Source organism: Oncorhynchus keta, chromosome 37 (assembly GCF_023373465.1).
Source record: "Oncorhynchus keta strain PuntledgeMale-10-30-2019 chromosome 37, Oket_V2, whole genome shotgun sequence".
Taxonomy (NCBI): Eukaryota; Metazoa; Chordata; class Actinopteri; order Salmoniformes; family Salmonidae; genus Oncorhynchus; species Oncorhynchus keta.
In genome coordinates, this window is record NC_068457.1 from 27970303 (window position 1) to 27997968 (window position 27666).

At 45.1% G+C, this 27666-nt stretch overlaps 1 protein-coding gene across 1 annotated transcript; it reads left to right on the plus strand.

The window, feature by feature from the left end:
* Positions 1-1433: 1433 nt before the first annotated feature.
* On the plus strand, positions 1434-26968 carry zmp:0000001174 (retinoic acid-induced protein 2). The gene is made up of 3 exons (XM_052500075.1): positions 1434-1556; positions 24750-25477; positions 25576-26968. Exons 2-3 carry the CDS (start codon positions 24841-24843, stop codon positions 25914-25916), a joined length of 978 nt encoding a protein of 325 aa, XP_052356035.1. The 5' UTR covers positions 1434-1556; positions 24750-24840; the 3' UTR covers positions 25917-26968.
* Positions 26969-27666: the final 698 nt, after the last annotated feature.

The following is a 27666-nucleotide window of genomic DNA, read 5'->3' on the forward strand; positions in this document are numbered from 1 at the left end:
ATCTCCTCACCCCTAGCCTGACCTGTCTATATCCTCACCCCTAGCCTGACCTGTCTATATCCTCACCCCTAGCCTGACCTGTCTATATCCTCACCCCTAGCCTGACCTGTCTATCTCCTCACCCATAGCCTGACCTGTCTATATCCTCACCCCTAGCCTGACCTGTCTATATCCTCACCCCTAGCCTGACCTGTCTATATCCTCACCCCTAGCCTGACCTGTCTATCTCCTCACCCATAGCCTGACCTGTCTATATCCTCACCCATAGCCTGACCTGTCTATATCCTCACCCATAGCCTGACCTGTCTGTATCCTCACAGACAGGCTCTGAAAGGTCTATTGTTCCATAGTGGGCCTTTAAAGACTGACCCACCACTGTGACCCCCTCACAACTCAACTTCTAACCCCCAGGACGCACCCAGATGACCAGCCAACAGTCCTGAGCTGAGGCCCCTACCCACCACCAACATCACCACTACCACTTCTAAACCCCAGTTGGGGAAAATCAATTCTCAATTCACCCCACTTAATCCCCCATGGAGCTGAGCCTTCAAACAGTTCACAGAACCGTTGTGTCCTGTGTTCCATTCTCTGGGGTAAGAATCTAAGAACTCCCTCCCCCTTTCCAACCCTTCACCCCCCCGCCCCCCAATCACCACTGATGTCTTACTTGAAAAAAGCGACAATCAAACTGAAGTCATTGTCCAAATTTAAAACAGTCAGAATAGGGGAAATGAACTGTCGGGCCGTCATGCCTTAAACCTTTACAGAATACTACAACTATTTGATTTTCCTCAAAGAATAACAAAGACTTTTGAATAACAAAGAGAGAAAAGGTGACCTGCTTTCCCCTCACACATTCTCATCTTAATACATCTGGGAAACACTTATATATGCATGTCAGATGTTGATAATAACTTGGTAATGGTGGAAATGATGCATTTACACATGATAGTTGTAATGTTAATGGGACACGGTTGGGTGAGTCCAGTCAGGCATCCAGAGTATATAACAACCTATTACATCCGGAAAGAGATGTCCATGTATTTGACCCAGGACAGCTACAAGGCCATCACATAACAGGAATGTCAACAATAAACATTCACACAAATTATGCTTACCATAAAATAAATGTAATCATTTGGATTAATTGTCTATAGAATAGAATAGATATAGCCTACGCTTTGCCATGGAAATTATATATATTTTTCTGTCAGGACAGGCATTATTGTTTATAAATTATTATATTTTGTAGTTACATCTGTTTGACAGCGTTCCTTATAAACCTGATGTACTATAACCTATGCTTCATAGACTATAAAAATAACGGTTTGTTCGCAGGGTGAGGACAGCTCTCTCCTGTCAAAATACTACGTACCGGAGAAAACCGAGGACACCGTCTGCGCGCGCGCAGCCTCGCTGTCACAGGACGACCGCCTTTCTCCAGGGAAGAAACAGTTTCTGGGGGGGGGGCTGGCTACGGTCTCTACGTTGTAGCGTCGGGACACTGACGATTTAACATCGGGCATAGCATCAACACGGGCTCTTCTTGTATGGTAATGGCATCTATCTTTGTTCTAATTTACCTTGAAATGATTGTCGGCCGACTGTATGGTTTCTAAAAGGCGAGAGGCCGAAATTGCATGGCTGAATGGCAGTGATAGGCCATCTCGTATTTGGAGGAGCAGAAAATGATGGAATGAGCCTCATATGAACCCTAATTAATGACACCTATTCATTCCGACGTGATTACATTGTTCTGCACGCGATCGTTTATATAAGGCCAGCTTTCCTGCTATGCAGTTGGGATGGACAAATTATTATGGGGCTATATTGGGGTCGTCACGTAGACTGTAGCCTATACAGAAATAACGGGTCTCATCATTACACGTTATAATACCATATACACACATGTGGAGACATAGTCATAGACATACATACAGTCTACATTAAGTGGAAAATAGCCTAACAACTCTGTCTTTATTTGTGGAGGCAAATTCCAACGCGTCATTAAGAAATGTAATGTTATTTATTGGGTAGACCTGACCAATGCTCCCACAAATTATTTTTATAACACTGGTAGCATTCTAGTAAATGTTTTTTTAAATGTGTTAAATTCAGACAGTTATGGTTTGCTTATCATGATGTCTATATTTAGTAATATATACGTAAACAGATGTAAAGAAATGAAAGTGTCTAAATAATTGAATGTGGGCCTTTGTAACTAAAGATAACTGTTTAGTGCCCCCCACCTGTCCCTGTGGTGATTTGGTCCAGCAATATGTCCAAACAGCTGTGGTACTGTGTAACCCTAGAGGCCCTCGGGGACCCCTTGTGGATCCCTTGGAAACGATTAGACGGATCACAGTAATGATACATTACAGGACAACCCAGGTGACACACACATTATACTGTCATCCATACCATTGTCTAATTACAATAACTATTGTCCTGATGGCTAAAGCTACAGGCTAAACGACAATATAACGCAGTGGTTAAAAACTCCAGGATCAAACCCGCCTACCGCTCAGTCGCTCAGCAACAGAGATATTGTGATGAGACTCGAGGTAGATTGGGACTGTAAATAAAATAGCCTAATCCACCTATGGCAAATGTGATCTGTGGCAGATTGCTAGAGGTTATATGATAAGAAATTGGGACAGAGATAATCAGTGGCAGACTACTAGAGGTATTGATAAGAAATTGGTACAGAGATAATCTGTGGCAGACTACTAGAGGTATTGATAAGAAATTGGGACAGAGATAATCTGTGGCAGCCTGCTAGAGGTATTGATAAGAAGTTGGAACAGAGATAATATGTGGCAGCCTGCTAGAGGTATTGATAAGAAATTGGTACAGAGATAATCTGTGGCAGCCTGCTAGAGGTATTGATAAGAAGTTGGAACAGAGATAATCTATGGCAGACTGCTAGAGGTTATATGATAAGAAGTTGATACAGAGATAATCTGTGGCAGACTGCTAGTATTGATAAGAAGTTGGTACAGAGATAATCTGTGGCAGACTAGTACAGGTATTGATAAAAATTGGTACAGAGATAATCTGTGGCAGACTACTAGAGGTATTGATAAGAAGTTGGTACAGAGATAATCTGTGGCAGACTACTAGAGGTTATATGACAAGAAGTTGGGACAGAGATAATCTGTGGCAGACTGCTATTTTTTTTTTTTTTTAATTTCACCTTTATTTAACCAGGTAGGCTAGTTGAGAACAAGTTCTCATTTGCAACTGCGACCTGGCCAAGATAAAGCATAGCAGTGTGAACAGACAACACAGAGTTACACATGGAGTAAACAATTAACAAGTCAATAACACAGTAGAAAAAAAGGGGAGTCTATATACAATGTGTGCAAAAGGCATGCGGAGGTAGGCGAATAATTAAAATATTACAGATTAACACTGGAGTGATAAATGATCAGATGATCATGTACAGGTAGAGATATTGGTGTGCAAAAGAGCAGAAAAGTAAATAAATAAAAACTGTGGGGATGAGGTAGGTGAAAATGGGTGGGCTATTTACCAATAGACTATGTACAGCTGCAGCGATCGGTTAGCTGCTCAGATAGCTGATGTTTGAAGTTGGTGAGGGAGATGAAAGTCTCCAACTTCAGCGATTTTTGCAATTCGTTCCAGTCAGAGGCAGCAGAGTACTGGAACGAAAGGCGGCCGAATGAGGTGTTGGCTTTAGGGATGATCAGTGAGATACACCTGCTGGAGCGCGTGCTACGGATGGGTGTTGCCATCGTAACCAGTGAACTGAGATAAGGCGGATCTTTACCTAGCATGGCCTTGTAGATGACCTGGAGACAGTGGGTCTGGCGATGAATATGTAGCGAGGGCCAGCCGACTAGAGCATAATATGACCTGGAGACAGTGGGTCTGGCGATGAATATGTAGCGAGGGCCAGCCGACTAGAGCATACAAGTCGCAGTGGTGGGTAGTATAAGGTGCTAGAGGTTATATGATAAGAAATTGGGACAGAGATAATCTGTGGCAGATTACTAGAGGTATTGATAAGAAGTTGGTACAAAGATAATCTGTGGCAGCCTGCTAGAGGTATTGATAAGAAGTTGGGACAGAGATAATATGTGGCAGACTGCTAGAGGTATTGATAAGAAGTTGGGACAGAGATAATATGTGGCAGCCTGCTAGAGGTATTGATAAGAAGTTGGTACAGAGATAATATGTGGCAGACTGCTAGAGGTATTGATAAGAAGTTGGTACAGAGATAATCTGTGGCAGCCTGCTAGAGGTATTGATAAGAAGTTGGTACAGAGATAATATGTGGCAGACTGCTAGAGGTATTGATAAGAAGTTGGTACAGAGATAATCTGTGGCAGCCTGCTAGAGGTATTGATAAGAAGTTGGGACAGAGATAATCTGTGGCAGCCTGCTAGAGGTTATATGATAAGAAGTTGATACAGAGATAATCTGTGGCAGCCTGCTAGAGGTTATATGATAAGAAGTTGGTACAGAGATAATCTGTGGCAGACTGCTAGAGGTTATATGATAAGAAGTTGGTACAGAGATAATCTGTGGCAGACTACTAGAGGTATTGATAAGAAGTTAGTACAGAGATCATCTGTGGCAGCCTGCTAGAGGTTATATGATAAGAAGTTGGTACAGAGATAATCTGTGGCAGACTGCTAGAGGTTATATGATAAGAAGTTGGTACAGAGATAATCTGTGGCAGACTACTAGAGGTTATATGACAAGAAATTGGGACAGAGATAATCTGTGGCAGACTGCTATTTAAAAAATATATATATATTTCACCTTTATTTAACCAGGTAGGCTAGTTGAGAACAAGTTCTCATTTGCAACTGCGACCTGGCCAAGATAAAGCATATCAGTGTGAACAGACAACACAGAGTTACACATGGAGTAAACAATTAACAAGTCAATAACACAGTAGAAAAAAGGGGAGTCTATATACAATGTGTGCAAAAGGCATGAGGAGGTAGGCGAATAATTACAATATTGCAGATTAACACTGGAGTGATAAATGATCAGATGATCATGTACAGGTAGAGATATTGGTGTGCAAAAGAGCAGAAAAGTAAATAAATAAAAACTGTGGGGATGAGGTAGGTGAAAATGGGTGGGCTATTTACCAATAGACTATGTACAGCTGCAGCGATCGGTTAGCTGCTCAGATAGCTGATGTTTGAAGTTGGTGAGGGAGATAAAAGTCTCCAACTTCAGCGATTTTTGCAATTCGTTCCAGTCACAGGCAGCAGAGTACTGGAACGAAAGGCGGCCGAATGAGGTGTTGGCTTTAGGGATGATCAGTGAGATACACCTGCTGGGGCGCGTGCTACGGATGGGTGTTGCCATCGTGACCAGTGAACTGAGATAAGGCGGAGCTTTACCTAGCATGGCCTTGTAGATGACCTGGAGCCAGTGGGTCTGGCGATGAATATGTAGCGAGGGCCAGCCGACTAGAGCATACAAGTCACAGTGGTGGGTAGTATAAGGTGCTAGAGGTTATATGATAAGAAATTGGGACAGAGATAATCTGTGGCAGCCTGCTAGAGGTATTGATAAGAAGTTGGTATCTCCTCTGTCATACATAATGTATCAGATCTATCTCCTCTGTCATACATAATATATCAGATCTATCTCCTCTACCATACATAATATATCAGGTCTATCTCCTCTACCATACATAATATATCAGATCTATCTCCTCTACCATACATAATATATCAGATCTATCTCCTCTACCATATATAATATATCAGATCTATCTCCTCTACCATACATAATATATCAGGTATATCTCCTCTACCATACATAATATATCAGATCTATCTCCTCTACCATACATAATATATCAGGTCTATCTCCTCTACCATACATAATATATCAGATCTATCTCCTCTACCATACATAATATATCAGATCTATCTCCTCTACCATACATAATATATCAGGTCTATCTCCTCTACCATACATAATATATCAGATCTATCTCCTCTACCATACATAATATATCAGATCTATCTCCTCTACCATACATAATATATCAGATCTATCTCCTCTACCATATATAATATATCAGATCTATCTCCTCTACCATACATAACATATCAGATTTATCTCCTCTACCATACATAATATATCAGGTCTATCTCCTCTACCATACATAATATATCAGATCTATCTCCTCTACCATACATAATATATCAGGTCTATCTCCTCTACCATACATAATATATCAGATCTATCTCCTCTACCATAAATAATATATCAGGTCTATCTCCTCTACCATACATAATATATCAGATCTATCTCCTCTACCATACATAATATATCAGGTCTATCTCCTCTACCATACATAATATATCAGATCTATCTCCTCTACCATACATAATATATCAGATCTATCTCCTCTACCATACATAATATATCAGGTCTATCTCCTCTACCATAAATAATATATCAGGTCTATCTCCTCTACCATACATAATATATCAGATCTATCTCCTCTACCATACATAATATATCAGGTCTATCTCCTCTACCATACATAATATATCAGATCTATCTCCTCTACCATACATAATATATCAGATCTATCTCCTCTACCATACATAATATATCAGGTCTATCCCCTGTAGTGGCCTCTCCATTCTAGTTTGTAATACTGTTCTATTATATGCAGATGTTTAGACACACACACACACACACACACACACACACACACACACACACACACACACACACACACACACACACACACACACACACACACACACACACACACACACACACACACACACACACACACACACACACACACACACACACACACACACACACTCAGTAATCTGGGCACCTCAACTGTGTTTTGTTTGTGAAAACGGAGAAGGGAGGAGCTTTCCTCTTTGGGGAGTTAAAGTGGAGAGAGAGAACTGTGGAAGACATTACTACAGACACACAGACAGACAGACAGACAGACAGACAGACAGACAGACAGACAGACAGACAGACAGACAGACAGACAGACAGACAGACAGACAGACAGACAGACAGACAGGCAGGCAGACAGGCTGAAAGCACACTACATAGAAAACAGGCTGAAAGCACACTACATAGGAAACAGAAGAGAGCACACTACATAGAAAACAGGCTGAAAGCACACTACATAGGAAACAGAAGAGAGCACACTACATAGGAAACAGAAGAGAGCACACTACATAGGAAACAGAAGAGAGCACACTACATAGGAAACAGAAGAGAGCACACTACATAGGAAACAGAAGAGAGCACACTACATAGAAAACAGAATGAAAGCACACTACATAGGAAACAGGCTGAAAGCACACTACATAGGAAACAGAGGAGAGCACACTACATAGGAAACAGAGGAGAGCACACTACATAGGAAACAGAAGAGAGCACACTACATAGGAAACAGGCTGAGAGCACACTACATAGGAAACAGAGGAGAGCACACTACATAGGAAACAGAAGAGAGCACACTACATAGAAAACAGAATGAAAGCACACTACATAGAACACAGGCTGAAAGCACACTACATAGGAAACAGGCTGAGAGCACACTACATAGGAAACAGGCTGAGAGCACACTACATAGAAAACAGAATGAAAGCACACTACATAGAACACAGGCTGAAAGCACACTACATAGGAAACAGAGGAGAGCACACTACATAGGAAACAGAAGAGAGCACACTACATAGGAAACAGAAGAGAGCACACTACATAGGAAACAGAGGAGAGCACACTACAGAGGAAACAGGCTGAGAGCACACTACATAGGAAACAGAAGAGAGCACACTACATAGGAAACAGGCTGAGAGCACACTACATAGGAAACAGAAGAGAGCACACTACAGAGGAAACAGAGGAGAGCACACTACATAGGAAACAGAAGAGAGCACACTACATAGGAAACAGAAGAGAGCACACTACATAGGAAACAGAAGAGAGCACACTACATAGGAAACAGAAGAGAGCACACTACATAGGAAACAGAAGAGAGCACACTACATAGGAAACAGAAGAGAGCACACTACATAGGAAACAGAAGAGAGCACACTACATAGGAAACAGAAGAGAGCAGTCTCGGTTGAGTGACCCGACTTGAAGCCTGACTGGTTAGGGTCAAGAAGATGGTTCTGAGAGAGATAGCAGAACCACTTGAGAGTTCTGAGAGAGATAGCAGAACCACTTGAGAGTTCTGAGAGAGATAGCAGAACCACTTGAGAGTTCTGAGAGAGATAGCAGAACCACCTGAGAGTTCTGAGATAGCAGAACCACTTGAGAGTTCTGAGAGAGATAGCAGAACCACCTGAGAGTTCTGAGAGAGATAGCAGAACCACCTGAGAGTTCTGAGAGAGATAGCAGAACCACCTGAGAGTTCTGAGAGAGATAGCAGAACCACTTGAGAGTTCTGAGAGAGATAGCAGAACCACCTGAGACTTCTGAGAGAGATAGCAGAACCACCTGAGAGTTCTGAGAGAGATAGCAGAACCACCTGAGAGTTCTGAGAGAGATAGCAGAACCACCTGAGAGTTCTGAGAGAGATAGCAGAACCACCTGAGAGTTCTGAGAGAGATAGCAGAACCACCTGAGAGTTCTGAGAGTTCTGGAAAGAAAATAAAGACGGGAAACGGTCCATCAACAATCAACAGTTTCTGCATTTCAGGACTCACAGTAGCAAGTACTCCTGGTGCACTGGCCAATTATTTATCCAGTTAAACATCTAGTTTTCAAAGAAAATTATTGTTTTTCTGCCATAGTCCTCACTGGCTTTCATGAGATCTACGTGAGTTTGTCCAAGGTGTAGGACTCGACGATAGTTGCTTTCCATTGGAGCACTGCGATTGGTTACCCAACATTCTGGGGCGGGACTTAGCGAAGGCTCCAGTTAACAAAGACGTATTACAGCGTGAATAAACTCCCAGCCCAGACCAAGAACACACTTAATGCCTTTATAAACACACGGCTGTCAGAGCATCGTCTACATACAAATATCAGCCTGCCAGAGCGAAGCCTCATCTATTCTAAAACAATGACACACTAACCATCTAAAGTAATGGCTCCATTGGGGATGTGTGTTCAGGACTAGGCTTCATCTGGGTTTAGAGTCCCACACTATATGTTTGGAGAGACCTGGCGGAAAGTGGAAGGCCTTGGTGCTATAAACGTCAGTACTAAACATACACTAAGCATTATTGAAGCCTGACTGGCTAGGGTCAAGAAGATGGTTCTGAGAGAGATAGCAGAACCACCTGAGAGTTCTGAGAGAGATAGCAGAACCACATGAGAGTTCTGAGAGAGATAGTAGAACCACCTGAGAGTTCTGAAAGAGATAGCAGAACCACCTGAGAGTTCTGAGAGAGATAGCAGAACCACCTGAGAGTTCTGAGAGAGATAGCAGAACCACCTGAGAGTTCTGAGAGAGATAGCAGAGCCACCTGAGAGTTCTGAGAGAGATAGCAGAGCGGGCATAAACTGAGTAAACTGAGTGAACTCAAGGCACTGCTCTCCAAACCCATCGTAATGATCCTAATGACTGGTTCTGCTTTAAGATTACATTCCTCATCCATTACAGCCGTGTCTCTCCCTCTGTGCCAGCTTTGCTTCAAACTCATGTAGAAAACGTATTTAGGGATAAGTCACAAATGGCACCCTATTCCCTATATAGTGCAGTGCACTTCTTTTCACCAGAGCCCAATGGGCCCTAGTCAAAAGTAGTGCACTAAATAGGGAATAGGGTGCCATTTGGGACACCCACACCAGGAAGCCTATTTTACCCCTTTCCTTATGGTTGCAACAGCTTCCCACATGGGTACCATTAAACTGGAGAAACGACAGGCTTTCTGAGGTTTGGGGTTGAAGACATGCCATTTTGTAATTGACGTTTTTAAGTCTCTGATTATGTGATCTGCTTCCCCCTCCATGAGGGCTTGAAGTATTCCTCTCTCTCTCTTATAAGCCTTATATTCTCTCTCTGAGAGATGACGTAGTCTGCGTTGTGTGTTGTTTTCACACACACCCTGTCTCTGTCGTCAGATTTAGACAATCTACCTGAGGATTCCCTAATAGGCTGCCCAGTGGTTTTATTTGGCCCCTATAAGTTTTCTAGATGTTTTTTTTCTATATAATTTTTCTCCACATAAAATACTGTAAACTCACCAGGAAATCAACTCGGAATTATTTAAATTAGTTCCCGAAGTATTCCCAGGGTCGGAAGTGAGATATGTGATGGTATCAGTGTAATCAAGGATTGAAATGATTCTGTTTTGGTCAAGTCATTTATCTGTTTGGGGTTCTTGCAGTCAGTTCACAGTACAAATTATTTCCAACTATGTTCCTTCCCCCCCAACTATCCGCTCAGGGAAGAATCATCCGACAGCTGAATGTAATTCGGGCCCCTGCCCGAGGCCTATAGTAGATCTCCAAATGACATGGTGCTGTGTTCTGTTGTGATGCTGTAACGGCCGTTGGTGGAAAGAGGTGAGGACCAAGGTGCAGCGTGTTCATCTTTATTTAGGAATTGAACACTGAAACACTGAATGAAAACAACGACAAAAGAGAACGAACGAAACAGTTCTGTCTGGTACAGAATACAAAACAGAAAACAACTACCCACAAACACAGGTGGGAAAACAGGCTGCCTAAGTATGGTTCTCAATCAGAGACAACGATTGACAGCTGCCTCTGATTGGGAACCATACCAGGCCAAACACATAGAAATACAACACACAGAACAAAACATAGAATGAAAAACATAGAATGCCCAACCCAACTCACGCTCTGACCAAACCAAAATAGAGACATAAAAAAGGAACTAAGGTCAGGACGTGACAGATGCTGTCTGTGGTCTTGTGTTATGATGTGATGCTGTCTGTGATCTTGAGGTGCTGTGGTGTTGTGTTATGTTGTGATGCTGTCTGTGGTGTTGTGTTATGTTGTGGTGCTGTGGTGTTGTTATGTTGTGGTGCTGTGGTGTTGTTATGCTGTGGTGCTGTGTTGTGGTGTTATGATGTGATGCTGTCTGTGATCTTGAGGTGCTGTTGTGTTATGTTTTGATGCTGTCTGTGGTGTTGTGATGTTGTGGTGCTGTGGTGTTGTCGTGCTGGTATGTTGTGGTGTTGTGGTGCTGTGATGTTGTGGTGCTGTGGTGTTGTGGTGAGGGTATGTTGTGGTGCTGTGGTGTTGTGGTGCTGGTATGTTGTGATGCTATGTTGTGGTGCTGTGGAGCTGTGGTTGTGTGGTGTTGTGCTAGTATGTTGTGGTGCTGGTATGTTGTGGTGCTGTTGTGTTGTGGTGCAGTTGTGTTGTGGTGCTGTGGTGTTGTGGTGTTGTGCTAGTATGTTGTGGTGCTGTTGTGTTGTGGTGCTGTGGTGTTGTGGTGCTGTGGTGTTGTGTTGTGGTGCTGTGGTGTTGTGCTGTTGTGTTGTGGTGCTGTTGTGTTGTGGTGCTGTGGTGTTGTGGTGCTGTGGTGTTGTGTTGTGGTGCTGTGGTGTTGTGCTAGTATGTTGTGGTGCTGTTGTGTTGTGGTGCTGTGGTGTTGTGGTGCTGTGGTGTTGTGTTGTGGTGTTGTGGTGTTGTGCTGTTATGTTGTGGTGCTGTTGTGTTGTGGTGCTGTGGTGTTGTGTTGTGGTGTTGTGGTGTTGTGCTGTTATGTTGTGGTGCTGTTGTGTTGTGGTGCTGTGGTGTTGTGGTGCTGTGGTGTTGTGTTGTGGTGTTGTGGTGTTGTGCTGTTATGTTGTGGTGCTGTTGTGTTGTGGTGCTGTGGTGTTGTGGTGCTGTGGTGTTGTGTTGTGGTGTTGTGGTGTTGTGCTGTTATGTTGTGGTGCTGTTGTGTTGTGGGGCTGTGGTGTTGTGGTGTTGTGGTGCTGTGGTGTTGTGTTGTGGTGTTGTGGTGTTGTGGTGCTGTGGTGTTGTGTTGTTGTGGTGTTGTGGTGCTGTGGTGTTGTGTTGTGGTGTTGTGGTGTTGTGCTGTTATGTTGTGGTGCTGTTGTGTTGTGGTGCTGTGGTGTTGTGGTGCTGTGGTGTTGTGTTGTGGTGTTGTGGTGCTGTGGTGTTGTGTTGTTGTGGTGCTGTGGTGTTGTGGTGTTGTGGTGCTGTGGTGTTGTGGTGTTGTGGTGTTGTGTTGTGGTGCTGTGATGTTGTGTTATGTTGTGATGCTGTCTGTGGTGTTGTGGTGCTGTGGTGCTGTGGTGTTGTGGTGTTGTGGTGTGATGTTGTGGTGCTGTGGTGCTGTGGTGTTGTGGTGTTGTGGTGTGATGTTGTGGTGCTGTGGTGCTGTGGTGTTGTGGTGTTATGTTGTTGTGCTGGTATGTTGTGGGGCTGTGGTGTTGTGGTGTGATGTTGTGGTGCTGTGGTGTTGTGGTGCTGTGGTGTTGTGGTGCTGTGGTGTTGTGGTGTGATGTTGTGGTGCTGTGGTGTTGTGGTGCTGTGGTGTTGTGGTGTGATGTTGTGGTATTGTGGTGTTGTGGTGCTGTGGTGTTGTGGTGTTATGTTGTTGTGCTGGTATGTTGTGGGGCTGTGGTGTTGTGGTGTGATGTTGTGGTATTGTGGTGTGGTGTTGTGGTGCTGTGGTGTTGTGCTGTTGTGGTGTGGTGTTGTGTGGTATGGGATATATAGATCAGACCTCAGCCAACATCAGACAATAGTAACCTAGAGAAAGGGCACTGGTAAAGAAACCCATCACTGTTCCCCCAACAGAGAGGAACCCTACCATCCATGTAGCCTACAAAATGGCTGCCAGAGTTGCTGCTGCTTCACTGTGCCACTGACTGTGTTGCCATGACAACAGTAGATTGGGGCTCAGGAAGCACAGCAACTCAAAGACAGTCTCCCTCTCCTCCAATAATATCTCCTCCAATATCTCCCAATACCAGTCAGGGAAAGGGAAAGGGGGATACCTAGTCAGTTGTACAACTGAATGCATTCAACTGAAATGTGTCTTCCGCATTTAACCCAACCCCTCTGAATCAGAGAGGAGCGGAGGGCCGACCTTAATCCACATCCACGTCTTTGGCGACCGGGGAACAGTGGGTTAACTTCCTTGTTCAGGGACAGAATGACAGATTTTTACCTTATCAGTGTGACAACCAATGACGATTGAGTGTAGAATTAAAGGGGAAATCTGCGGGTCAAACAATAGCAAAGCAATCACTCTGCCACTGATTCAGTAAACAGCTGAGGGGACGAGGCTGGAGAAACGTAACCACTCTCAAATTCATAGACAGAGCTATGGATACAAGGACTGACCATCTACTGTATGATATCAACATGATCGTTTTAAGGTTTAAAACATGGCACCCATCCATGCCAGTGTTTGTTTACAATTACATGGTTTACAAACAAACAAGCTTATATTTGAGGTTCTGATGGAGTTAGACAGTTGAACGATATAAGTTATATTCTTCAAGAATTAATGGCTATATATCATAAATCAAACAATGGATGTAGCATTCCCAGACTGCCCCTTTAAAGTGTTGACAGATGTTGCATTCAGTCAGGTCCTAAATGACCGTTACCAAAACACAGACACAGTTAGAGTTAGAGCGAGCCATGACATCAGTGTTTACAGTCTGTTGGGCCTGATGTTTGTCTGGGTCTGTCTCCTCCTATTGAGGGAGATGTGCTTGTAGTCATGTAATCTGTTCCAGCCTATCAGTATGGTGGTGGTGGTGGTGGTGGTGGTGGTGGTGGTGGTGATGGTGGTGGTGGTGGTGGTGGTGGTGGTGGTGGTGGTGGTGGTGGTGGTGGTGATGGTGGTGATGGTGGTGGTGGTGATGGTGGTGATGGTGGTGGTGGTGGTGGTGGTGATGGTGGTGGTGGTGATGGTGGTGATGGTGGTGGTGATGGTGGTGGTGGTGATGATGATGATGATGGTGGTGATGGTGGTGGTGGTGATGATGATGATGATGACGGTGGTGGTGGTGATGATGGTGGTGATGATGATGATGATGGTGGTGATGGTGGTGGTGGTGATGATGATGATGATGATGGTGGTGGTGGTGATGGTGGTGGTGGTGGATGATGATGATGATGATGGTGGTGGTGGTGGTGATGATGGTGGTGGTGATGATGGTGGTGGTGGTGATGATGATGGTGGTGGTGGTGATGATGATGATGGTGGTGGTGGTGATGATGATGATGATGGTGGTGGTGGTGGTGATGATGATGATGGTGGTGGTGGTGATGATGGTGGTGGTGGTGATGATGATGATGGATGGTGGTGGTGGTGGTGGTGGTGGTGGTGGTGGTGGTGGTGGTGATGATGATGATGGTGGTGGTGGTGGTGATGATGATGGTGGTGGTGGTGATGATGATGGTGGTGGTGGTGATGATGATGGTGGTGGTGGTGGTGATGATGATGGTGGTGATGATGATGATGGTGGTGGTGGTGATGATGATGATGGTGGTGGTGGTGATGATGATGATGGTGGTGGTGGTGATATAGGGGGGGGGGGGTTCTATATAGACCAGGTGGCTATAGGGGGTTATTTATAGACCAGGTGGCTATAGAGGGTTATTTATAGACCAGGTGGCTATAGGGGGTTACTTATAGACCAGGTGGCTATAGGGGTTTATTTATAGACCATGTGGCTATAGGGGGTTCTATATAGACCAAGTGGCTATAGGGGGTTATTTATAGACCAGGTGGCTATAGGGGGTTCTATATAGACCAAGTGGCTATAGGGGGTTATTTATAGACCAGGTGGCTATAGGGGGTTATTTATAGACCAGGTGGCTATAGAGGGTTATTTATAGACCAGGTGGCTATAGGGGGTTACTTATAGACCAGGTGGCTATAGGGGTTTATTTATAGACCATGTGGCTATAGGGGGTTCTATATAGACCAAGTGGCTATAGGGGGTTATTTATAGACCAGGTGGCTATAGGGGGTTCTATATAGACCAAGTGGCTATAGGGGGTTATTTATAGACCAGGTGGCTATAGGGGGTTCTATTTAGACCAGGTGGCTATAGGGGGTTATTTATAGACCAGGTGGCTATAGGGGGTTATTTATAGACCAGGTGGCTATAGGGGGTTCTATATAGACCAAGTGGCTATAGGGGGGTATTTATAGACCAGGTGGCTATTGGGGGTTCTATATAGACCAAGTGGCTATAGAGGGTTATTTATAGACCAGGTGGCTATAGGGGGTTACTTATAGACCTGGTGGCTATAGGGGGTTATTTATAGACCAAGTGGCTATAGGGGGTTATTTATAGACCAGGTGGCTATAGGGGGTTACTTATAGACTAGGTGGCTATAGGGGGTTACTTATAGACCAGGTGGCTATAGGGGGTTACTTATAGACCAGGTGGCTATAGGGGGTTATTTATAGACCAGGTGGCTATAGAGGGTTATTTATAGACCAGGTGGCTACAGAGGGTTCTGTATAGACCAGGTGGCTATAGGGGGTTACTTATAGACCAGGTGGCTATAGGGGGTTATTTATAGACCAGGTGGCTATAGAGGGTTATTTATAGACCAAGTGGCTATAGGGGGTTATTTATAGACCAGGTGGCTATAGGGGGTTACTTATAGACTAGGTGGCTGTAGGGGGTTACTTATAGACCAGGTGGCTATAGGGGGTTCTATATAGACCAGGTGGCTAGAGGGGGTTATTTATAGACCAGGTGGCTATAGAGGGTTATTTATAGACCAGGTGGCTACAGAGGTTTCTGTATAGACCAGGTGGCTATAGGGGATTATTTATAGACCAGGTGGCTATAGAGGATTCTGTGTAGACCAGGTGGCTATAGGGGATTATTTATGGACTAGATGGCTATAGAGGGTCATTTATAGACCAGGAGGCTATAGGGGGTATTTATAGACCAGGTGGCTATAGAGGGTTATTTATAGACCAGGTGGCTATAGAGGGTTATTTATAGACCAGGTGGCTATTGGGGGTTCTATATAGACCAAGTGGCTATAGAGGGTTATTTATAGACCAGGTGGCTATAGGGGGTTACTTATAGACCTGGTGGCTATAGGGGGTTATTTATAGACCAAGTGGCTATAGGGGGTTATTTATAGACCAGGTGGCTATAGGGGGTTATTTATAGACCAGGTGGCTATAGGGGGTTCTATATAGACCAAGTGGCTATAGGGGGTTATTTATAGACCAGGTGGCTATAGGGGGTTATTTATAGACCAGGTGGCTATAGGGGGTTCTATATAGACCAAGTGGCTATAGGGGGGTATTTATAGACCAGGTGGCTATTGGGGGTTCTATATAGACCAAGTGGCTATAGAGGGTTATTTATAGACCAGGTGGCTATAGGGGGTTACTTATAGACCTGGTGGCTATAGGGGTTATTTATAGACCAAGTGGCTATAGGGGGTTATTTATAGACCAGGTGGCTATAGGGGTTACTTATAGACTAGGTGGCTATAGGGGTTACTTATAGACCAGGTGGCTATAGGGGGTTACTTATAGACCAGGTGGCTATAGGGGGTTATTTATAGACCAGGTGGCTATAGAGGGTTATTTATAGACCAGGTGGCTACAGAGGGTTCTGTATAGACCAGGTGGCTATAGGGGGTTACTTATAGACCAGGTGGCTATAGGGGGTTATTTATAGACCAGGTGGCTATAGAGGGTTATTTATAGACCAAGTGGCTATAGGGGGTTATTTATAGACCAGGTGGCTATAGGGGGTTACTTATAGACTAGGTGGCTGTAGGGGGTTACTTATAGACCAGGTGGCTATAGGGGGTTCTATATAGACCAGGTGGCTAGAGGGGGTTATTTATAGACCAGGTGGCTATAGAGGGTTATTTATAGACCAGGTGGCTACAGAGGGTTCTGTATAGACCAGGTGGCTATAGGGGATTATTTATAGACCAGGTGGCTATAGAGGATTCTGTGTAGACCAGGTGGCTATAGGGGATTATTTATGGACTAGATGGCTATAGAGGGTCATTTATAGACCAGGAGGCTATAGGGGGGTATTTATAGACCAGGTGGCTATAGAGGGTTATTTATAGACCAGGTGGCTATAGAGGGTTATTTATAGACCAGGTGGCTATAGAGGGTTATTTATAGACCGGGAGGCTATAGGGGATTATTTATGGACTAGATGGCTATAGAGGGTCATTTATAGACCAGGAGGCTATAGGGAGTTACTTATAGACCAGGAGGCTATAGAGGGTTATTTATAGACCGGGAGGCTATAGGGGGTTATTTATAGACTAGGTGGCTATAGGAGGTTACTTATAGACCAGGTGGCTATAGGGGGTTATTTATAGACCAGGTGGCTATAGAGGGTTATTTTTAGACCAGGTGGCTATAGGGGGTTATTTATAGACCGGGAGGCTATAGGGGGTTATTTATAGACCAGGTGGCTATAGAGGGTTATTTATAGACCAGGTGGCTATAGGGGGTTATTTATAGACCGGGAGGCTATAGGGGGTTATTTATAGACCGGGAGGCTATAAAGGGTTATTTATAGACCAGGTGGCTATAGGGGGTTACTTATAGACCAGGTGGCTATAGGGGGTTCTATTTAGACCAGGTGGCTATAGAGGGTTATTTATAGACTAGGTGGCTATAGGGGGTATTTATAGACCATGTGGCTATAGGGGGGTATTTATAGACCAGGTGGCTATAGGGGGGTATTTATAGACCAGGTGGCTATAGAGGGTTATTTATAGACCAGGTGGCTACAGGGGGTTATTTATAGACCAGGTGGCTACAGGGGGTTATTTATAGACCAGGTGGCTACAGGGGGTTCTATATAGACCAGGTGGCTACAGGGGGTTATTTATAGACCAGGTGGCTATAGTGGGTTCTGTACAGACCAGGTGGCTATAGAGTGTTTGTAAATAATTTTCCACCTGAGACAATGATTCACTTGAAGGTAATCTGGTCGTTGGCGGAGTGATACAGTACCGTGGGTCGTTCACCTGAAGGTAATGTGGTCGTTGGCGGAGTGATACAGTACCGTGGGTCGTTCACCTGAAGGTAATCTGGTCGTTGGCGGAGTGATACAGTACCGTGGGTCGTTCACCTGAAGGTAATGTGGTCGTTGGCGGAGTGATACAGTTTTGTGTGGTGGGTCTTCTTCAAACACACGTACACCACTGAGACGTCCTCCCCTCAGCAGCCTCCACTGACACACACACACACACACACACACACACACCTCACATGACTGTTGTTAAAACGCTACCCTGACTGGACTCTCTGTCCGTTTAGGAATCTGACCATAGATTCGGTCCAAAGCTTCATCCCAGGCCCAGCCAGGCGCTGCCCAGTGGTAGAGTTCATACGTCCTGTAGTAGTGATGAAGTAGTCGTCTGGATTAGTTTCTGAAGCCTTCGTCTGATCTGAGAGTAATTGGCTCCAAGCTGTGAGACACGGTGCCGCCCTGCACTGCTGCTGCTTTGACTTATGTGTGTGTGGAGGGGGGGTCATTGTGCGTGTGTGTGGAGGGGGGGTCATTGTGTGTGTGTGTGGAGGGGGGGTCATTGTGTGTGTGGAGGGGGGGTCATTGTGTGTGTGGGGGTCATTGTGTGTGTGTGTGTGTGTGTGTGTGTGTGTGTGTGTGTGTGTGTGTGTGTACATCCATGGTTGTGTTCTAGAACATAAATACATGTACAACAAGTAATTTTTCCAGGCAGGAGTTTTGGGTGTGTTTGGAAATGTTAAACTTTTATTTGACTTTACTGCTGAGTTTCTTCTTCTCTGGAGGATAAATCACCTTCTTGAAGCCGGCTGGCCGGTCGGTGGCTAACCTTGTAGCGCTTCCAATGCTGGGATTTTCATTTAGAAGACTTTCTTTTTATGGAAGATTTATTTCAGAGTTCTTGGCAGGGCGTTTAATAGATTTCAGACCAATAAAGTGGAGTTTAGTCAGGCAGCGTGTGTGTGAGTGTGTGTGTGTGTGTGTGTGTGTGTGTGTGTGTGTGTGTGTGTGTGTGTGTGTGTGTGTGTGTGTGTGTGTGTGTGTGTGTGTGTGTGTGTGTGTGTGTGTGTGTGTGTGTGTGTGTGTGTGTGTGTGTGTGTGTGTGTGTGTGTGTGTGTGTGTGTGTGTGTGTGTGTGTGTGTGTGTGTGTGTACGTGCGTGTGTGTGTGTGTGTGTGTGTGTGTGTATGTGTGTGTGTGTGTACGTGCTGGTAGCTTTGTGCGCGTGTGTGTGTGTGTGTGTGTGCTGGTGTGCGTGTGTGTATGTGTGTGTGTGTGTACAGTGCTGGTAGCTTTAAGTGCGTGTGTACAGTGTTTGTGTGCGTGTGTGTATGTGTGTGTGTGTGCGTGTGTGTGTGTGTGTGTGTGTGTGTGTGTGTGTGTGTGTGTGTGTGTGTGTGTGTGTGTGTGTGTGTGTGTGTGTGTGTGTGTGTGTGTGTGTACGTGCTGGTAGCTTTAAGTGCGTGTGTTTGTTTTCCACCACCAGATTTTAAACAAGTGCTTAAATGGATACTGTTGATTATTGATGACCTCATTTCTATCACAGCCCCAGATGAGTCCCAGGGAGTGTAAGTCAACAGAATGACGTTTCAATTGAAGACAGATTTGTAGAAATGTGGCTTTCGTAAAATGAAATGCATCTTACCGTTGTACAAAAAGATGCAGCGTTTTACAGTCAGGCTTCAACAGACTATTTTGACAGAACTTATTCAGAATATTTACACTCAATAAAACTCATTTCTAACAAAGCCTTGACGTCTTCAGGCCAACTGAAGAAGAATAAATGACAACAAGACTTTCAAATACAGGAACTAGTGTATCATCCTGAATCTGACGGCTTCGCCGTGTAGACATTATTATTAATTTACCGTTCCACAATGTCCTTTCTGTTATTACATTAGTGGGTTAATGCAGAGGAACCATTTTGTCCAGACCAGTGATCAGCAGAACAGCAGGAGATCTAATATGTGTCCCAAAATGGCACCCTATTCCCTGGCTTATGTAGTGTACTATGTTTAAACTAGAGCCCCATGGGCCCTGGTCAAGAGTAGTGCACTACATAAGGAATAGGGTGTCATTTGGCACATGGCCTTTAGCAGTGTATTAGAGTCAGGGAGTTGGAACAGACCTCCTTTGGCATTAAAGGTTTTTCCAAACACAATTCACCACAGGACCCTGAAGCCTCACAAATGAAAAGCTTCCCTCTAAACAGCTACATATGGCCTATTACCCCCGGCTTAACCTTTTCAACTCAGTCCCCGACCGACTGCTGGGGAGGAGAAGAGAGCCAAGCAGAGGGGAGCCGTCCTCTATTCACATTCTAGATCCTGCTAATGTGGGGGAGGTTCTGTAAGTGGTGTATGGATGGGCATCTTCATATCTGTGGTGTACATGCAGGCCTGGTATTGGAAGCGATGTTTGGAGGAGGGTTTATGTGTTTTCTCTCTCCTCGTGTCTGTGTCAGGGTGACCTGATAAGAGAGACATAAGACGATAATGGACATGTTGAAGGACTTTAACAAGATATCACCAGGATTTGATTTAACCCTCCCCGAACATTGTCTTTCTCCCCCAAACCAAACGGAGCCTTTCTTTAGCTCTCCTTTCAGTTTCATTTTAATATTGTAGGAGATTAGAGATTTTCTATGGAACATTTTCCATGTCCATGAGTAACCTAGGCTTCAATGTGTCCTGGAAACCTGACCCTAAGGTTCAGATACGCACATCTATTTGACAGAGTTTCGTATTGTATTCCACAGTAATATGACCGGCAGAGACAGTCTCCATAGGAATATACTGTTGATAGCTGAGGCTTCCCTCTCAGTACACAAGTATCTTATTTATTTGGCCTGCATGTAAACAACTCTCTGAGTGGAGGAGGAATATCCAGCCTGATCTAACTGAGTGGAGGAGGAATATCCAGCCTGATCTAACTGAGTGGAGGAGGAATATCCAGCCTGATCTAACTGAGTGGAGGAGGAATATCCAGCCTGATCTAACTGAGTGGAGGAGGAATATCCAGCCTGATCTAACTGAGTGGAGGAGGAATATCCAGCCTGATCTAACTGAGTGGAGGAGGAATATCCAGCCTGATCTAACTGAGTGGAGGAGGAATATCCAGCCTGATCTAACTGAGTGGAGGAGGAATATCCAGCCTGATCTAACTGAGTGGAGGAGGAATATCCAGCCTGATCTAACTGAGTGGAGGAGGAATATCCAGCCTGATCTAACTGAGTGGAGGAGGAATATCCAGCCTGATCTGAGTGGAGGAGGAATATACAGCCTGATCTGAGTGGAGGAGGAATATCCAGCCTGATCTAACTGAGTGGAGGAGGAATATCCAGCCTGATCTAACTGAGTGGAGGAGGAATATCCAGCCTGATCTAACTGAGTGGAGGAGGAATATCCAGCCTGATCTAACTGAGTGGAGGAGGAATATCCAGCCTGATCTAACTGAATATACAGTGGAGTGGAGGAGGAATATCCAGCCTGATCTAACTGAGTGAGGTCCAGCCTGATCTAACTGAGTGGAGGAGGAATATCCAGCCTGATCTAACTGAGTGGAGGAGGAATATCCAGCCTGATCTAACTGAGTGGAGGAGGAATATCCAGCCTGATCTAACTGAGTGGAGGAGGAATATCCAGCCTGATCTAACTGAGTGGAGAGGAATATCCAGCCTGATCTGACTGAGTGGAGGAGGAATATCCAGCCTGATCTAACTGAGTGGAGGAGGAATATCCAGCCTGATCTCTAAGCCTGATCTAAGTGGAGGAGGAATATCCAGCCTGATCTAACTGAGTGGAGGAGGAATATCCAGCCTGATCTAACTGAGTGGAGGAGGAATATCCAGCCTGATCTAACTGAGTGGAGGAGGAATATCCAGCCTGATCTAACTGAGTGGAGGAGGAATATCCAGCCTGATCTGACTGAGTGGAGGAGGAATATCCAGCCTGATCTAACTGAGTGGAGGAGGAATATCCAGCCTGATCTAACTGAGTGGAGGAGGAATATCCAGCCTGATCTAACTGAGTGGAGGAGGAATATCCAGCCTGATCTAACTGAGTGGAGGAGGAATATACAGCCTGATCTAACTGAGTGGAGGAGGAATATACAGCCTGATCTAACTGAGTGGAGGAGGAATATACAGCCTGATCTAACTGAGTGGAGGAGGAATATCCAGCCTGATCTAACTGAGTGGAGGAGGAATATCCAGCCTGATCTAACTGAGTGGAGGAATATACAGCCTGATCTAACTGAGTGGAGGAGGAATATCCAGCCTGATCTAACTGAGTGGAGGAGGAATATCCAGCCTGATCTAACTGAGTGGAGGAATATACAGCCTGATCTAACTGAGTGGAGGAGGAATATCCAGCCTGATCTAACTGAGTGGAGGAGGAATATACAGCCTGATCTGAGTGGAGGAGCAATATCCAGCCTGATCCAACTGAGTGGAGGAGCAATATCCAGCCTGATCTGAGTGGAGGAGGAATATCCAGCCTAATCTTACTGAGTGGAGGAGGCAATATCCAGCCTGATCTGAGTGGAGGAGCAATATCCAGCCTGATCTGAGTGGAGGAGCAATATCCAGCCTGATCCAACTAGCTGACAGGAAGAGGAATATCCAGCCTGATCCAACTAGCTGACAGGAAGAGGAATATCCAGCCTGATCTAACCGCACAATAGCCTGGTCTCAGATCTGTCTGCGCTGTCTTGTCAACTCCATTTCTGTCACAGCAATGCGCTGGAGTTGTCAAGAGAGCACAGACAGATCTGAGACCAGACTAAAGCCAATGGCTTCCCCCACAAAACATTTACATCTAATAGATAGGAGAGAAGCTGGGAGGACTGGTGACAGGCAAGGACTAGGTCTGTTTCTGGTCATATTTAGACATAATCAGGAGTCATACTGATCTAAATTGCTCTGTGAAGGTTTTCCAGAACTCTGGTTTAAAACACAACAATGTTGGACTGTTGTTCATATTGATCCAGTCTAGTTTTAACTCTGGTTTAAAACACAACAATGTTGGACTGTTGTTCATATTGATCCAGTCTAGTTTTAACTCTGGTTTAAAACACAACAATGTTAGACTGTTGTTCATATTGATCCAGTCTAGTTTTAACTCTGGTTTAAAACATGACAATGGTGGACTGTTGTTCATATTGATCCAGTCTAGTTTTAACTCTGGTTTAAAACACAACAATGTTAGACTGTTGTTCATATTGATCCAGTCTAGTTTTAACTCTGGTTTAAAACATGACAATGTTGGACTGTTGTTCATATTGATCCAGTCTAGTTTTAACTCTGGTTTAAAACACAACAATGTTAGACTGTTGTTCATATTGATCCAGTCTAGTTTTATCTCTGGTTTAAAACACAACAATGTTAGACTGTTGTTCATATTGATCCAGTCTAGTTTTTAACTCTGGTTTAAAACACGACAATGGTGGACTGTTGTTCATATTGATCCAGTCTAGTTTTAACTCTGGTTTAAAACACAACAATGGTGGACTGTTGTTCATATTGATCCAGTCTAGTTTTAACTCTGGTTTAAAACACGACAATGGTGGACTGTTGTTCATATTGATCCAGTCTAGTTTTAACTCTGGTTTAAAACACGACAATGGTGGACTGTTGTTCATATTGATCCAGTCTAGTTTTAACTCTGGTTTAAAACACGACAATGGTGGACTGTTGTTCATATTGATCCAGTCTAGTTTTAACTCTGGTTTAAAACACGACAATGTTGGACTGTTGTTCATATTGATCCAGTCTAGTTTTAACTCTGGTTTAAAACACAACAATGGTGGACTGTTGTTCATATTGATCCAGTCTAGTTTTATCTCTGGTTTAAAACACAACAATGTTAGACTGTTGTTCATATTGATCCAGTCTAGTTTTTAACTCTGGTTTAAAACACGACAATGGTGGACTGTTGTTCATATTGATCCAGTCTAGTTTTAACTCTGGTTTAAAACACAACAATGTTAGACTGTTGTTCATATTGATCCAGTCTAGTTTTATGGTCACTTCAAGGCCTCATTATAGAAATGTCCTGTTTCCTGTATTTGGTCGATATGTTGGAGAACAAAATAACAGATTTCCTGTGTTCTCTGTTCTGCTGCTAAAACAAGTGTTACATCAGCTGTGAGCTTGCGTCAGTGCTTCAGCTGTCACACACAGAGTATTTCTACTGTCTCTTCATTATTAGGACCAGGTTTATTACAGGTTCTCTACCTCCCAGGTGTCTGTAAAGACATGAGCCACCTTCTGTCCAAACTAACTCAACTAAACCAGGCTAAACACGACCCTTATGAAATTACATTCCTGCTAAATCTATGCCTGCCAGGGAAACACGTTTTTAATAAATGTACTGGTGCTGGCAATGTTAGTTATTGTACTTAGGCTTATAGTGCACTACTTTTGACCAGGGCCCATAGGGCTCATATGGCTCAGGTCAAATGTAACACACTAGACAGAGAATAGGGTGCTATTTGGGACACAGACATCACTAGCAGGTTCAAGGGTAATACTGGGGGATTTGGAAAAGACAAGAGGATTTAGAAGTGATTTAGTGTTCATTTTGAGTTGAACCAAGTCAAGTCCAACAGTTTGTCCTCGGGGTCTTTCACTAAACCACAGCAGGAGGGACTGGGACATAAATCTCCAATCTACTCTGCTTTCATCCACATGAACACTGAATAAACACTGAAGCTTGTTGTTTTCTCTTACTTTACTTTGCTAACTTGCCAGTTCTAGTTCTGACTAATGACCCATATTTGTCCATTAAAACAAGCCTTTTCTCTTTTCCCCCGTTAGGTTCGGTGCCGGTCTGTGACTCTGCTAAACAGTAACCATGGCCCTCCTGTCCTAAGATCAGACTCCAGTGGATGTTTTGAGGAAAAAGAAGATGGAGGATCTTTGCTCGGAGCATGTAGCTGACCTTCCTCAGAATGGGGGAAGTAGTGGAGGAGGAAGAGGTGGTGGAGAGGGGGTCAGAAAGGTAGAGAACACTGTCACCCAGATTACAAGCGAGGCCTCAAGCATCAGCTCTCCTGGCCAGGCTAATCAGAAACCAAGCCTTTCACATATGGTAACTATCCCAGCGTCCCCCACCATGGTCAGTCCCAGCGTCGAGGCTCCAGAAGGGGTGGCTCTCAAGGTGGCTGCCACCGTGCTTCAGCCTCTCTGTCTGGGGGACAGTCCTGTGATGCTGCCCATCCACCCCCTCCAACAGATGGCTGGAGGAACCCCTCCCCAGGGGATCCCTCCGTACCTCCTAACCCACCAGGGGCCTCTCTCCCTGGGCTCCCTCTCCCAAGGCCCTGGTCTCTCCCTGCCTCTGGTCCTGGAGCAGCATGTGTTCCAGCATCTGAACACCATGGGAGCGATGCTCCAGCAGACTCCCCCCTACCCTTCCCTGTCCTTCCTCCAGAACAATCTGCTGTGTCACACCCAGCCTCAGACCTCTTCCATGGCTTCGTTGGCCTTCTGCCAGCCTCCAGCCCTGGATCAGAAACTACCTGGACCTCCAGCCCAGGACCCAGGTAATTGTAATGGTATATAGTAATTCAGCTGTCGACTATTGGTGTGTAATCCCTCCGATTGTAGTAATACAACCATTCTCTCTCTTTCTCTCTCCTAGGTATTCATGCCATCCTCCAGAACCCAGCATTCGCTGCCCTCATACAGGACCTGTTTTCTGCTCAGACCAACCCCACCTCCTCTTCCTGTCACCCAGCGGGGTCAACCCCAACTGACCCCTTTGCTTCAGCCTCGTTCCCCCCATCCCAACCCCAACCTCCACCCCTCTCCTACCCCTACAGCTCCCCGCTGGCCCCCTGGTACCCCCTGCCACCCTCCTGGTCCCTTACCCTGTCATTGTTCCTCTCCCTGTGCCTCTACCCATCCCTCTCCCTATCCCCGTCCCCCAGAGCCAGGAGTCCAAAGGATTCTCTGACCCCTCTAAACCAGCCTGTATGGTGACCAAAAGCACACAGACTAACTATGAGGAGATCGTCAGTCCTCCACCACACGGTAACATGACTCTTTACCCTCCATCGTCAATGGCCTCTCTGTCCTCTGTTGCCATGGTCCCCGAGGGGGAGGTGCTTGACCTATCAGTGAAATCCCCTCCCATAATCCAACCAAAGCAGGAAATGGCATTTCAACAACACGATGACACTGTCCTCGACCTGTCTGTAGCTAGTAAACAGAAAAGAAAAGAGCGTCCTTCATCGCGGGACTGGCACACTTCTTCCGAGGGCGCTACTACAGCTTGGCTCCCTTCACCCGAGGGCACTACATCTGTTTCTCTGGAGGTCTTAAAGCCTGCGGAGTGCACTCAGAAGCTTCACCACCACCCGAGCCTGTTGAACGGTGTAACCCATGTAGAATTCAGTAGACGGCGTCAGTGGGCGGTTGTGGATGGAGGTGGGAGCGGTAATAGACCCAGCAGCGAGCCTAAGAGCAGTAGCAGCAGCGGTAGCTCCAACTTTGAGATCTTTCACACCTCTCAAACAGCCAAAGTCATCGTGGCGGTCAAAGACGCGATCCCCACCACCGCCATCTTCTGTGGGAAGATCAAGTCTCTCTCAGGGCTGTCCAGTAAGAGCTTGTCTATTAAACAACACGACTCCTCCGGCCACACGGGGGCGCTGTTACATCAGTGTTACGGTTCTCTGCCTCTAACTAGAGGACACCATGTGGTGGAGCAGAAGGACCCTAACCTCCCCAGGAACAGGCAGGCCATCAAACTGAAGAAGGTCAGTTCACAGGAGATCCACATCCTACCCATCAAGAAGCAACGTCTGGCTGCCTTCTGCCCCAGGAAGTAGAGAGTTAGCCTGGTCCCAGATCTGTTTGTAGAGAGGAGTTAGCCTGGTCCGAGATCTGTTTGTACTGTCTTGCAGATCTGGGACCAGGCTGGAGCGTGAAGTGTCATTGTAGAAGTGGGATCGAACAGACAGGGCGGTCAGACAGACAGGGCGGTCAGACAGACAGGGTGGTCTCTGTTACATAAAGGAGGTGGTGATGAGGTCAGACATGACAGGGCTAACACAGTCTTGTGGGGACAAGAGACGAGTGGCTAGCTCTTGGTCAGACAGACAGGGCGGTCAGACAGACATCTTCCTGGCATGGACAATATCTCTTCCATGGTCAGACGAAGACACTTTGTTGCTGGTGGTGACTGACATTTGTAGGCGGTCAGATCAATATAAACTGTTAAAAGGGCGGTCTCTGTTACAAAATATAAAGATGAAATGTGGCTGGTCTGACTTTCCATGTGAAAAGGTGAACTATGCTTTGACTAAGACCTGATTTAGGAAGACTTAGCCAGTCATTTGAGCTTCATATTTGTAGCTAATGCCTAGGCTTTAGCTCAACAGGCTAACACAGTCTTGTGGGACACAAGAGACCCGAGGTGTCTTTACTGCTAGCTCTTGTTGTTGACAGAAGTTACACCGCGTTCTTCTGAGACATTGGCCAAGTGCTGTGACTATACGGCAGACGATTGGGGACAATCTTCCTGGCATGGACAATATCTCTTCCATGTGTTGAGAGACGAAGGACGACTTTGTTGCTGTAGTGTTGTGACTGTATTTGTAGTTGTCTGACATTTTTACCTTCATGTTTAATTCATCAATATAAACTGTTAAAAGAGGACTTCCTCCTTTTACAAAATACTGTCAATTCACAGATGAAATGTGGCTGTCCATCGTCTGCTACTTTCCAT